Raw genomic sequence first — 13,407 nt, 5'->3', positions numbered from 1 at the left:
CAGAAAGCACACAGGCAGATAAGGGGAAATCAAGGCTGGTGATGGGCAGACTCAGGATAGCTGGCAGTGGGCAGGCTCAGAACCAGGGCCTCAGGAAAAGACAGAGATTTTGGAGTGTAAAGGATGATTGTGAGTTGAAACTGAAGTTCGTTAAATGAGAAAGAGTTCAGCAGTTGCTCCTGCTGGCCCAGGGGCCTCCGAGGGGCTAGGAGTGGGGTAATTGCTGAGGGAAGACAGCTCAGTCCTTGGCTCTGGCTCACTCAAGGCAATAGGGCTCTGGCCTCCAATTCTGGGGCTCCCTAGCAGGGCCAGAGACCCTAGGCCTGATGGAAAAAGCAGATTTATCCCCACACCTGGCCCTGAACAGTGTGGGAAGGCAAGGTGAGACTTCAGCAGCAGCCCCTCATCTCCAGACCCAAGGGGGCTTTGGGCCTCCGTTCATCCTGATTTAGACAGGCACACACGTCCACACATCTGGAAAACGTGTCCCCTGGGCCGCCTCACAGGCTCACATCTGGAAGTACCTGCTCCCCTTCGTGGGAATGGAGTTCAGCCAGCCTGGGGAGGGCTGGCGGGCGTGGGCTGTACATTACGTAAGTGGGCTGCAGCTGTGTGCTGATGTGGCAGCCCCCCCAGTTGGCCGCAGCTAGTCAGGATGAGGCCCCCCAGCTCTGGGGAACCCAGGAATGCAATATCTCCATTACTCTCTCCCTGTAGCCCCCCTCGCTGGCCATACTGCCCTCTATCTCCCTTTCTTCCCTCCTCCCTATCCTCTTCATACTCTTTGAACAATTTGGGTTTTCTTTTTTAGGGGAAGGGTAGGCAGAAAGAATTGTCCAGACTCAGGCTGGGGTCAAAGAGATCCAGTGCCTTGGTTCACACTTGCCTCTCCTCTGTTTGTTTCTCCTCTGGTCTCTCGCTTTGAGAGGGTTCAGTCCCTTCTGCAGTCCCCTCATTCCCCCAGAATTGCTGCCGTGGCTCCGGCTTTTGGGACCAGTCACCAAAACCCTCATCTTCATCCAGTTCAGAGGACTTCAGGCTGATGCTGCAAGGGCAGTGAAAGAGAGGGTTAGGGATGGTCTTCATTCTTCCCTTGTCTTTCCCCTTCAACCCTGACTTCCAGTGTGAGAGTGACCATCTGCTTCAGAGGTGGCTCTCCATGACTAAATTTGTCTCCTTGTGGTCTGAAATCACCCAGGGTAGAGCTGCGCGTTCCCTAACAGCCTATAGCTTCCTGAGAACAGCATTGTGTTCGTTTTCCTTATTCATCTAGGGCTCCCTGAGGACAGGACTATGGCTCTACCATCAGTCTAGAGTTCCACGAGGGCAGGGCTGTGGCTCCACCATCAGTCTAGGGCTTCTAGAGGATACAGCTATGGCTCCAGCACCAGTCTAGGGCTCCCCAAGAATAAGTCTATGGCTCTACCATCAGTCTAGGGTTCCATGAGGGCAGGGCTGTGGTTCCACCATCAGTCTAGTGCTCCCCAAGGACTCAGTTATGGCTCCACCATCAGTCTAGGGCTCCCTGAGGACAGAGCTACAGCTCTACCATCAGTATAGGACTCCCTGAGGGCAGGACTATGGCCCCACCATCAATCTAAGGCTCTCTGAGGGCCAGGCTATGCCTCCTTTATTAGTCTATGACTCCTTGAGAGTACAGCTATGTCTTTTCCTTCCTTCCATGGAAGGCTCTCTGAAAGTAGGACTATGCCTTCCCCATCAATCTAGGGCTCCATGAGCACAAGGCTATGCATCCTCCATCAGTCTAGGGCTCCCTGAGGGCAGAGATATTTCTCCCCTGTCAGTCTAGGTCTCTCCAAGAGCATAGCTTTATCTCTTCTTCCACACTAGGACTCCCTGAGTACAAGGCTATGCCTCTCCCATCAGTCTAGGGTTCCCTGAGCTCAAGGCTATGCCTCCTCCATCAGTCTAGGGTTCCCTGAGCTCAAGGCTATGCCTCCTCCATCAGTCTAGGGCTCCCTGAGGGTAAGGGCTGTGCTTCCCTCATCAATCCTCAGTTCCCCCAAAGCAGGGATCTGCTTCTTCCTTCAGTCTAGGGCTCCACAAGAGAGGGCTGTGTTTTCCTCCATCCATCTAGGGTTCCCTGAGGCTCCTGTGGCCCTCAAGCTGGTCCTTACAGCCTTTCTCAAGCTACAGGGTGAGCTACTGGGTAAGAAGGAGTTGGGGGCTAGCAAGGACCCAGTAACTGAAGACCTGGCTGAGAGGCCATGACCCCAGCAGCACCCCACCCCGCCCAAAGCTGCTGACTCCGAGAAAATGGAACAAAACAGGGCCAGGAGGAAGGGGAGAGTTATTGGAAAAACAGCCCAGCCCAGCCGCGGAGGCCTCCTGGGCCTGAGGAGGAAACGAGCCGGCCCGTGGCCGCCAACTTGGACGTGGCCTCCGTGAGTCACCGGCAGCCAGGAGTTTGGGCGGGGGGCTTGGGAGCTGGGGCCTCATGGCTGGGGTCAGCACTAGTCCAAGCCAGGGCTGGGGCCATTCAGGGTGTCTAGAGCCTGAGTCAGGGCCCCTGGAGGTTGGGAGGGGGAGGTCTCACATAACTTGTGGACCCTTTCCTTTGGCTAGTCAGCATCCCACAGATGGTGTTTACTGGAGACTATAATGATGCTTGCCCCACGAGTCAGTCCCTTCCTCTAATTCCTACATTGTGGCTCTAAGGCCAAGACACACACCCCTACCCCCAGTATGTGTTTCTGCCCTGGTCCTGTGTGGTAGTAGATAGGGGTCCAGGACCCAGCAGCTTACAGTGTCTGCTGTCCTGGCTGTTCCAGGGAATGGCCACCATCATCTTCTTTATCTTTGTCCTGGTCCTGTAGCTGCCTCTCTCGCTCCCGTTGACGCTGCTCACGGGCAGCCTCTTCCTCGTCTTCTTCTCTCCACTGAGTTGTGAGCCTGGAGGCACCATCACAGAGACAGTCATTCTATGTGACTGAGATAGTCATACTATGAGCCCTTTTGCCAGCTGGTGAGGGTAAGCCCCTGGACCAGTCTGCAGGCCTCAGTTTGGTCCAAGATAAAGGCTATGCAAAGGCAGTTGTAAAAGCACCTGTGGCCAGGGGAGTAATCTCAGGGCTCTACATACAGGTGACCCTCTGGAAGAAACATCAGTGTTCACATAGGCTTCAGGCAAACCAATGTTGGGGCTGATGGTCAACTGTCCTGCTGGCTGTCTCCTAAGTTAGAGCAGAGTTCCATGTAGGGGACCAAGGAGGACTTTGGAAAAGGTGATGGAGAGAGAGGGAGGAAGAGAGGGAGGGAGGGAGAGAGAGAGATCAGATAGCTACCTCTAAGGTCCCCATCTGGAACCTTCTTTTCTTCCCCCCAAGAATGCCATGTTGGTAGCTACCACACAGCCTCCTCTAAGTGTGAGACTGCATCTAGTAGCCACCAGGTCAGATTTTCTTTGTCTTTCTATAGCCTCTTCCTCTCTCTACCTTGAACTTAGGGACATTAGAGTACCTCACCCTCACCCCAGAGTTCTCTGTGGAGTCTCTCTGGGTTATTTTGAAGGAGGGGAAACTGAGGCAAGCAATATCTACAGTCCTTAGAGCAAGCTGACACCCAGGCTCCTTAGAGTCCCTTTCCCCTAAGCCAGGGGATGGTCAGAGGAATCAGGCTGGCTGGGCTCAGAGGATCTGGAGACCCTACAAAACAAACCTGTGTTTCTGGTGTCTAGTAGATACCTTAGGCCTTCACCACTGTCCCCTATCCTGACCCCACCCCCCAAACAACCCAGCTAGAGCTGACAGGGTCTGGGTCCTTTGTTTCTACAGTTCTTGCTGCCCCAAGGCCAAGGTGCACAAACTGCTAAGAGTTGTCTCTCTGCTGGGGTCTCTGTGCTCCCCGGGCAGTGTCCGCCGAATGACCCCACATCCCTCTCCCCTCTGGGCCTCAGTCCCCTGGCCAGGAAGCCCTGCCAGTACATGATCTAATCTCTCCAGGTCTCCCCTAAGCCTCTCAGACGAAAGCCAGGCCTCTCCGCAGGCTTCAGGATGAGGTTCACTCCTCCCTCATCCCCCACCTCCCGCCCCACCAGCCACATGGGACCGCAGCCACGCAAGCTGTCTGCCCGCTCCTACCTCGCACCCCCAAGCCGAGCTGCCTGCCTCAGCCTCACAAGGGCCTTCAGCTTCCAGCCTGAGAAAGCCCCTTAATTCCCAACACCTGGCTCCCATCACAGGCAGATGCAGAGGGCCTCCTGGCTCCCTCCATGGCCTCAATCAATGTGGGGGCTGCTTTTGGCCCCTCTCCACCTAGTGAATTATAGCTCTGTGTGTCGCTCCTTGCATACACGTTTACCAGCAGCCCCCCAAAGATATCAGGGCAGAGTGGGTGGGGGGAAGAGAGCTCCCCATTCTGCCTGCTTCAGAGGCAGACCATAAAGAGATACCCCCTGGGGTCAGTTTGTTCTTGCTATCTGAATCTATGCATGTGCAGGGTAAGTGTACATGTATTTGAGCCTATGTGTAAAGTTCTTGTATGTGTGTGCAAGCACTTTAAGACTGGAGATTGGAGCACAGGACTGAGCTCATCTCTGGAGTATGGGGTGTGTGTGTGTGTGTGTGTGTGTGTCTCACTTTGAATGGGATCAGAGCTTCACCTGTTCTAACAAGGGCAACCTTCCTGCAAGCATTTTTATTTGCAGGAACCCTTGGGGTACTTCACTCTTGGAGCAGAAAGTCCAAGCTACCACAGCCTGTCACCAGCACGAAAAGCCTGGGAAGAGGGGCTGGGAGCTGGGTTTGCAATGAGTATAGGAATGAGTACAGGGACCCAAACACAGATCTCTCTCCTGACCTGGGTACAGGATACACACACATCTGGTGTGGCCACGTAGGCACTCACACACAGGCCCTCATACACACGTGCTCACACGTGAGTACACAGGGTCACTCTCAAACCTGTGCAGGCAAGGGTTGGGAACAGGGGATCACAAACAGCAGGTCCCATCCCCTTCCAAGCTCCCTCAGGGGGCTGCCCCTGCCTCACTATTTACTGTTTTGCTAACCATCACCCCGACAACGTGGTGCCGGCCTGAGCCTGGGACTGGCAGGAGGCCAAAGTGTATTTTCTGAGAACATCCTTTGTGGGACCCACACCCCTCCAAAGTTACCCCAATTTAGCCCTTCCTGGACAAAGTCTTGGGGACACAGTGGGGGTACAGGGTAGGGGTCTACTAGCATCACCCCTCCTGTTTCTTGCTGGGAAGAAGCTTGTCCCAGCTCCTGACCCTGCTCTGAGGCTGAGGAGGCCTGGGGCCCCTTTCCCCTGCCTTTTCCCTCCCGCCTGCCTCAAGCAATGAGTAATGCGCCCCCTCCCCATGACCTCACCCCGTCACTATTCCACAGCTGGGCTCCGTTCTGGGAACTGGAAGGGGGTGGCTCTCCTGGGGTGGGGTGGGGTGGGGGCCTCTGGCCTGGGAAAGGCGCCCCCCGCCAGCGGCCCAGACCCCTTGGCACGTTCTTCGGAGCTGTCAAGACGCTGGCGATGGCCGCCCCGCCCGTGGCCCTGGCCCCGCGCAGCTGCAAGGGATTTGGCGTTCCCGTACAAACGCAATCAGACCATTTCCTGAGTCTGTTCTGGCTCGGGGGGCCCAGGGCTCAGCCTGGGGGCTGAGGAATGGGGCCCTGTCCCCCCACATCCTGCCCACGCAGTCACAGGGCTTACCACAGGCTGGGGCTGGGGTTGGAGCTGGGCCTGGGGCTGGGGCCCCACCCAGGTGCTCCAGGGTGTATAGACCCCCACCAGCTCCCGCTCTGAGTGGAGCTCTTTAACTCAAGGCAGTTACCCCTGCCTTCTGCACCCCTGCTCAATGTCTTGTCCCTCTTCACCCTCCGCACCCCTTCTCCTCCCACCCCCCTCCCGCGCTCCCTAGATCCTGCTGAGAGCCAGGAGCGCCCATCCTGGGTCCAGTTTTCCCAGTTACCCACCCTCTTTGTTCTCCCAAGAATAATTCCAGGTCGGCAGGCTTCAGTCCCTGTTGCAATTCTGCCCCCTGCAGGCTGCCCATGTGACTGCCCCCTCCAGCTAATTTGAACCCAAAGGTCAGTACTGTTTCTACACTCCCCAGGGAAACAGTAGAGAGGACTGGGGACTGGGATCCTTCAGGCCTCCTCCAGGGACCCCTCCTATCACCATCTCCTGAGTAGCAGGGGACTGGAAGTAGTGAGGAGCCTGGAGGCAGCCACCAGGAGTAGTTGAATTGACTCTCTGGGACCACCAGGGTCTCTTACCCTCTGGGGAGTATCTTTCCCAAGGTCACAGCCCTGCTCATCAGGGGTGCACTTGATGTGCAAGTGGTAGAGCCTTTGGGAGAAGGGGCAGAGCAAGGAAAAAAAACCTCCTGGTACAGGCTCCCAGAGATAGGGGCAGACCTCTGAAGGGGGGTTCAGGGTAAGTCTTGAGTGGTTGCTGTAGGTCCCCACCCATGTCTCACACTTCTAAGCACCAGTCCCTGTAGCTGTTAGCTGCAGGACCCATTGATTGTTGGATATAGGGGGTCCCACTCCCTGTGGACAATCTACAGAGGGGTTCGGGTGTACAAATGCTTAATTGCCACCCAACTCCGGAAAGAGGCGTGGAGGTGGGTATGTGGGGTGAGCTCAGGGTGCAGAGCCTGGTTAGTAGGAGAGTGGTTATGTAAGGCAGGCAGGAGAGTACAAGTTCCCTCCCTGAGGCTCAGATGAGGAGAAAGGAACCTGGCCCCCATCTGGTTCTGGTTCAGTGTGCTCTCCATCATCTTTCTAGCACAGCATGGACATGGTGGGATCACTCTTTTCTTATTGTCAGGGTCAGTGTATTGAATTGGGCAAGACCCTGTCTCCACTGCCCAGAAAAGCACTGCAGGAAGTTGTTTGAAGGGGTGGGGCACGATCTTGATCACAATTATGAAGGATGAATGGGACCTTTAGGCCAAAGAGAAGGAGAGTGACATGAAGTCAACTGTTCAAGAAGTATGTAGACCTCGGAGGGACTCCATGGGCCAGCAGGGTGGCCCTTCCAGGCATGAGTAGATCCCACATGTGGGAAGCCCTGGTTCTGTTCAGGATCAGACATGGAAGGATGGAGGAGTGAGATGTAGGCCAGAAGTAAGTGGGAGAAAGAGAAGCCAACTCTGTTCTAAGCTGGGCATGGGGGACAGGGAAGTGGCCTTCAGAATGGTCCAGTGTCCATGACATGTGCAGCAAGACCTGGGTCTGGGCTGGGAGAGACACTGAATGAAGCCTGGATCTGCAGCACGGGATGTGAGTGCCCCTGGAGATAGACAATACTAGGTCATGGCTGCCAGAGCCCCATCCTGAGGGCAGAGACCTTTAAGGGGTCCTGCAGCAGTAGCCTGAGTAGCTCAGAGGTAGCCAAGTGGAGCCGGGGTAGATGGCACAGGGAAGGCTGGATTATTTGGCCGCCTGGTACCCAGGTCTTCCCACCCCAGGGTACTGCTCAAGGCACTGTGGAGAGGAGGCATCCAGGAGAGGAGGAAAAAACACCCAAGTTGATACCTGGGGCTCAGCCTCAGTGGCTCAGATTCTTAGGCTACTGCCCGTGGTCACAGATATGGACAACCAAGCACACCTATGGGATCTGGGCTTCCCACTTTTAAGAATTGAGCCCTCTATTGTGTTCTGAGTGCTTCTCTGCCCTGTCCTCGGGACACAAGCAGTCCACATTCTTGGGACTTGGTTAGTGTTTATCTGTACAAGGGATAGATAGCTCTGAAGGGTTATGGTAGCCAAGCCTAAGGGGTGGGCCTTGGGAAGATTAAAAAGTTAAGATTGGTTGGCTGGGGCTATGGGAGTCATAGAAGGTCCTGGTCAGGAAGAAAAGATTCTCAGAGCCAGGAAGCTCTGGCTGCCTCAAGGGTAGAAGGCAGATGAGGGGTGAGCACAGTCAGTAAGGAGTTAATTGCTGTCATGGGAGCAGCCCAGCACAAGGGCCCTGGGATGGGGACACAACATGGAGGAAGCTGCAGAATCAGGATGAACATACCTGTTTCCTGCCCTGGGGAAAAGAAGAATGGGCTAGCAGGTGGGAAGGCAGTGGGGAGAGCCTATGGGTGCATGTCCCTGGGAGAGCAAGGATAAGGGTTAGGTGGGATCGCAGCTCTGCAAGGGAATGAGGAATGAAGGAACTCTCCTACACATGCATGTGCCCATACACACACACACACACACACACACACACACACACACACACACACACACACACGTCCTATACACATCCAGGCCCAGCCTGGGGTTCTAGGAGTTAGACCTCCTACAGAGGGCCTCAGAAGAGGCTGTGAATTCCAGCTCTCTCCTTCCCACCAGACGGAGGTACTGTTCATTGTAGGTGGGCCAGATGACCGCCACTCTTAGTACCCTTTGAATGCAAAGGCTCCTGGGGACTGTCTTCATGAACAGCTAAGGCAATGTGCCTCCATCATAACCTGTGCTGTCCCCACAGGCCATACCCTGCCCACAATTCTGCCTTTTCTTATGGGGCAGCACACTGTGTTGGAAGACATCTAGTTGTCTCTACCCAGGACCCCCAATCCTGTAGTCTTCCCAGCCGATCTCTGCCTGGCGTTCAGTGCCAGGGACTCTTAGAGAAGGCTGTCTGTCTGTCAAGCCTGTCAAACCACAGTGTCAGGCTGTGCTTCTGGCTCTCTCCTCTGCCTTTGTCCCACCTGACCTCTCTTGACCCCTGGATACAAACCCCACCCAGCCAGCATCCCTTCAGTTCTCTCTGTGGAACAGAGCAGGACTGCCCCTCTATTTTCTTGCAGTTGAGGAGTAGGGAAGCAGAGGCTGTACCTGGGCTTACCACCCGCAAGGGGAGTCAGAGAGACCAAGGCTTCTTTCTGACACCATCCCTGGCTCTGAAGGCTTGGGAACCTGCTTCTGCTCAATGACACCCCAATATCTACTACATGCTCTACTGCCCCCACACCAGCTGCAGTTGCCTTCCTAGGACCATGGTACCCTCCCTTTCTTTCTTAAGCATTCCCCTGACAACTGGTGCCAACTATGGTAAGCGTTCCACTACCCAGTGCATCTTAGTAGTACGGAGAGGCCAGCCCCGACCCTTGGTGTAGATCAAGGGCCACCTAAGCAGCCACAGGTTCTCTCAGTCACACAGGGCAGCAGGTGGAGACATGCAACCGACACAGGATACTTAAGGCAAAGTATCATTACCCATGCTTGCCCTGGTGGCGTGGGGGTGGGAGGGGCTGCTACAGAGTAATCAGGGCATCAAAAACATAGGCATCTGGGAGACATCTCCAGGAGAGACCATGGTGTGAGGGATCTGGGGAGAGGAAGGTGTCCAGCGCCAAAGCTGGTTTTCCCCAAGAGTGTTCTCCTATTCCCATCTTTAACAGAGCCACACCCTTTTGTCCCTATGTCTTTGGTCTAGGCCCACAACCATCTTATTGTGGCTCCCTGGCCTCTGGGGGCCTTACATGGGAAGGGAATCTTGTATCTGCCTCCCATCTATCCTTACCTCACAATCTAGGGCTACCCACTTAGTATCTTGCCACCTGTGTACTCTTTCCTGGGGTCATGCACACTCAGGTGAGGCAGGCACCATCTCTCCTCTGGGGTGAAGAAGGGATGTACCTTGGAGTCACACTTCAGAGAGAGGGTATATCAGTCCACCTAGGGACCACAAAACCCTTTGAAAGAACCTGGCTGAGTCAGGGGTAGTCCACACCAATCCATTACAGCACTCAAACTGCCCAAGCAAGCACCCCCACCCCCACGCCCCCACAAGTCTGCATTTGGAAAAGGTGTCAGACAGTCAGAGCCTCAACTCAAGGTGTGGCTGTTTCAAAGGAGTCTATAGCTGGGTTCTGCCAAGGCTTTCTTTATGATCTTGAGGCTGAGAAAATAAGAATGGTGCAGGCCCCTCTATCCCACACCTCATCCAGAGGCTGGACCAAGATTCTGCCATCAGTGTAGGGTCTAGAACCAAGCTGGTTGTCCCACAAAGAAGCCCATCCCCTCCCCTGGGTTTGGGAACCCTACCTCTTTATGATGTGTTTCCTGGTCAGTCCACTGCTGGCAGCTTCCTCATTCAGAACTTCTAACTCAAATCATCTCTGGACCAATCTGACCAGTCCCAGGTCACCCTCAGGTCTAGGGGTGGACACCAGGGTCTAGACCTCCCATCTGTCACATCCTGTCATGACGGCGGCTTGTGCTGGCCTGAGCTTGCTTTCTCCCTTCACTGGATCTGCACACCGTGTCCTCCGTGTCACTGACCAGACTTGTCACAGGCGGAGGCCAACTGCACAGCAGGCATGAGACTTCCCTGGTGCCTGAGCTCTGCTGTTCAGAACTGCCTTCAGCATCCTCATCACCAAGCTTCCGGTGGGGACTGGGCTCAGAGAGACCGTGGCTCACAGCAGCAGACAGCCCTGGCAGAATGTTCACAGCGCTCACGAGGCAAGGCTCTGGCATACTCCCTGACACGCGACGGTGGCTGGCACTGGCTTGAGACTGCCATTCCCTCCTCTTTCCTCCCTTGCTGGCTGTACCCAGATCTACCTCACCCCAAAGGCCTGGCTATAGCTCTCTTAATGGACGCTGCTCAAATGGCTCATCCTTCATCTGGTCACAGGTTTACACATTGTCTCACTTGGCTGCCCACCTGGACAGATGTGTGGCAGGTCACCGTGTGTAGTCAAGTCACTCTCCCAGCCCATCATCCTATGCCTGGCCCTGAGTCCCTGTGTGCCTCAATTTTCCTGCCTCTCTGAGGAGCCAGACAAGTAGCTGGGCACCTACTGGTTGTTTTCAACACGCATCTGTTCCCGGATCAAGGGACACCCTGCCTGGCCCTGTGGCCACATCTGTGCCCTGAGTGCTACTAAACCCCTCAGGGACTGTTCATTCCTGGGGTGCGAAGGGAGAAAGAGGTCTATCCCAGGTCGCCTATTTCAACTTTCAGCCAGAGATGATCGAACAGTCCTTAAAGCTGAACCCAGTTACTGCATGAAGCAGGAAAGGGCAAGCCTCCCATGGGCTGTGATAGACTCACACATCCCTATGGATGTCACATCAGCTGAGGCCAGTGGGACCTGAGCTGGTCCCCTGGGCCCATTCCCTGGCCAATGCCTAGAGATAAACTGAACAGCCATATTTGAGAGAAAGAACAAGCATGATGGTTCTCACAATGTCCCCACCACTTAGGCTGAGGCTCAGAAGGGCAGCGTCCTAGACCTGGGAGACCTGTGCATGACAGGGTGAGCCCCTTGCTCTCTTTAAAATACATGCTAGGAGACAAGGCAGCAATAGGAGTCGAGAAGCAGGACCTAGTGTGTGTGTGGGGTGTCCTGGTTCAGGGGGATACCAGCTTCTCCCTCTCTTCCCACAGCTCTTTGTCCTTTACCCATCGCTTGCTGGCTCCCAAGCCTCTTCCTGCCACCGCCACCTTTATCAGTCCCCTTTTAATACCAAGGGCTCCCTGCCCAGTTCAGCTAGGCAGGGACAGCACAGAAGGTACCCTCCCTCCGTTGCTGGCTAGGAACCCCCTCCCCCCACCAAGCCCCTTTGTGTGTCTTACTCTTTTCCGCCTTCTCAGTTCTTCCTCGTCTTCTTTCCTACCTGATAAGGCACGTTTTCTCAGGGGACCTTCAAAGCCTCCAGGAGCACCCAATGTGTTACTCCCTTGGCACCAGCATCTCCAGGGCAGGCCCTCTGTCTCCCCTGAGTACCATCGGCTAGTAGCAGACCCTCAGAGTCACATTCCTTATCCTTGGGAGATCAACCTGCACAGCCGGATCTTAGGCTGAGGGCCAGATCTGGTCTCACTTGGTAACAGAGACTGAGAACCTTTCTCTGCCCACAGAAACATCTGAGGGGTTTAACCCCAGATACCATCTAAAACCCCTATGCCCACTTTTAGCCACTTTCCCACTTCAACCCCTATGCCCACCTGAATCCCTCTGCCCTCCTGCCATCCATGTGCCCACCTGTCCTCTGTAGACCTTGGTGGTCCATCCTGGCATTGTTCTCTGGAGAGATGCTCTGGGCCTGTAGCAGTGTCTCTGGGGGCTATGCCTCTGCTGCTATCCCAAGGGTCCCAAGAGCCCCTGGGTGTCCCCTCCTGACTCCAGCAGAAACATGGAGTGGGTGAGTTTCTGGGTGCTTTGGCGCCCTGGTTGTTGCTTGCTGCCTGATCTACCCAGCTCTGACGCACCGGCTGGGACTGGAACCGGAACCTCAGTCCTCTGGGCTCTGGCCCTGACACCCTGCCCAGGGGGCTGGGCCACTTGGTCCCTGTACCCCCTGCTGCTAGCTCGGCCAGGCTCCAGGCAGGACAGGCTCTGGCAGACAGACCACCCGGACCGTGGGGGTGCCGCCCACCGGCCACCCGGCCTGCCAGGGTGGGGCTACCCCACCCTCGGGATCTCGGCCTCCAATGGGCCCGTGGAGCCACGCCTCCCTGGACACTGTGGTTGGAGGCCTGGCTTCCCCTCCCCCCACTGGGCCACCCAGCAGACTGCCAGCCCCATCTGCTACCCTCTGCCACACTGGGATCCCCAAGGACCCAGTGGGCCACATGTTGGGGTGGGAGCCCGCCTGAAGAGTCTTACACCCCTGGGGAGCCATAGACAGATGCCATGCTATCTGCTAGCTGATGGGTGCTGGAACCGATGAGACAGAGGCTCCTACTACTCAAGGGAGCTTTGGTTGGTGATGCTAGCCAAGGGACTCCCGGCTCAGACTCTTAGGCCAGAATCAACACAAGGTGCTCCTGACCAGTCTAGCTGCTCTTAAATCTAGGCCCAGAGGACTGCAGAACCAGGTAGCTGGCTGAGAGCCCAGGTAATCATCCTTAACCCTGGTCTGACCTATGGTGGACCTGGAAGGACCCTGACTCTCCTGGGACAGGAAGTGGCTACTTAAATCCCTAGGACAAGGGAGTAGGAGTAAGCCTGGGGTTTGGTCAGCAACATGTTAAGACCCCAATTCACACACAGACTCAAAGTAGTAGACTTGGGGGATTTACTATCTATTTTCTCATTAGTCCATAAAATTGTATTTTTAAATTTAAACTGGATTCACTTTGCACCTTGGCCTCTACTGACCACACAGCAACCCCTCCAGAGCTTATCACAGAGGGGACTGTCGGGCCTCTGCTACCAGGTGTGGTGAGAGAGCCTTGGGTTCCTGGGGAAGGATCTAGACAAAGGCAATGGATGAGAGGAGGTAGGTTCACCATTGCCTGCTGGGTGACCTTGAGCAAGTCACTCGACCTCTCTGAGCCTACTTTCTTTGTCTGCCTAACAGAGACAAAGTAGAGAGCTGTCCTCGAGGGGTGGGTGAAGTGGACAGTGTTGGATGCCACAGACATGTGGACAAGGAACATGAAGGGGTCAGGGGTGGAGGGTCTTAATGGTAC

General features: G+C 55.3%; 1 protein-coding gene across 12 annotated transcripts in view; it reads right to left on the bottom strand.

Moving 5' to 3' along the window:
- The window catches only part of Lsp1 (lymphocyte specific 1), a 36,646-nt gene that overhangs the window by 7,477 nt on the left and 15,762 nt on the right, over window positions 1–13,407 (bottom strand). For 7 of the 12 annotated variants that reach the window (XM_030242184.1, XM_030242183.1, NM_001136071.2 and 4 more), the window contains exons 2-3: window positions 2,767–2,913; window positions 887–1,045 (exon numbers count right to left, since the gene is read on the bottom strand). In XM_030242184.1, coding sequence (XP_030098044.1) covers window positions 887–1,045; window positions 2,767–2,913 — 306 coding nt within the window. Of the gene's footprint in view, window positions 1–886; window positions 1,046–2,766; window positions 2,914–5,951; window positions 6,047–10,025; window positions 10,380–13,407 lie in introns of those variants that run through there. The other 5 variants (XM_006508494.2, XM_006508495.2, XM_006508496.2 and 2 more) reach the window with 2 other exon arrangements.

Source organism: Mus musculus, chromosome 7 (genome assembly GCF_000001635.26).
Source record: "Mus musculus strain C57BL/6J chromosome 7, GRCm38.p6 C57BL/6J".
NCBI classification, from domain to species: domain Eukaryota; kingdom Metazoa; phylum Chordata; class Mammalia; order Rodentia; family Muridae; genus Mus; species Mus musculus.
Note: the sequence above shows the minus strand (reverse complement) of the source record. Positions and strands in the feature narration are given on the sequence as shown.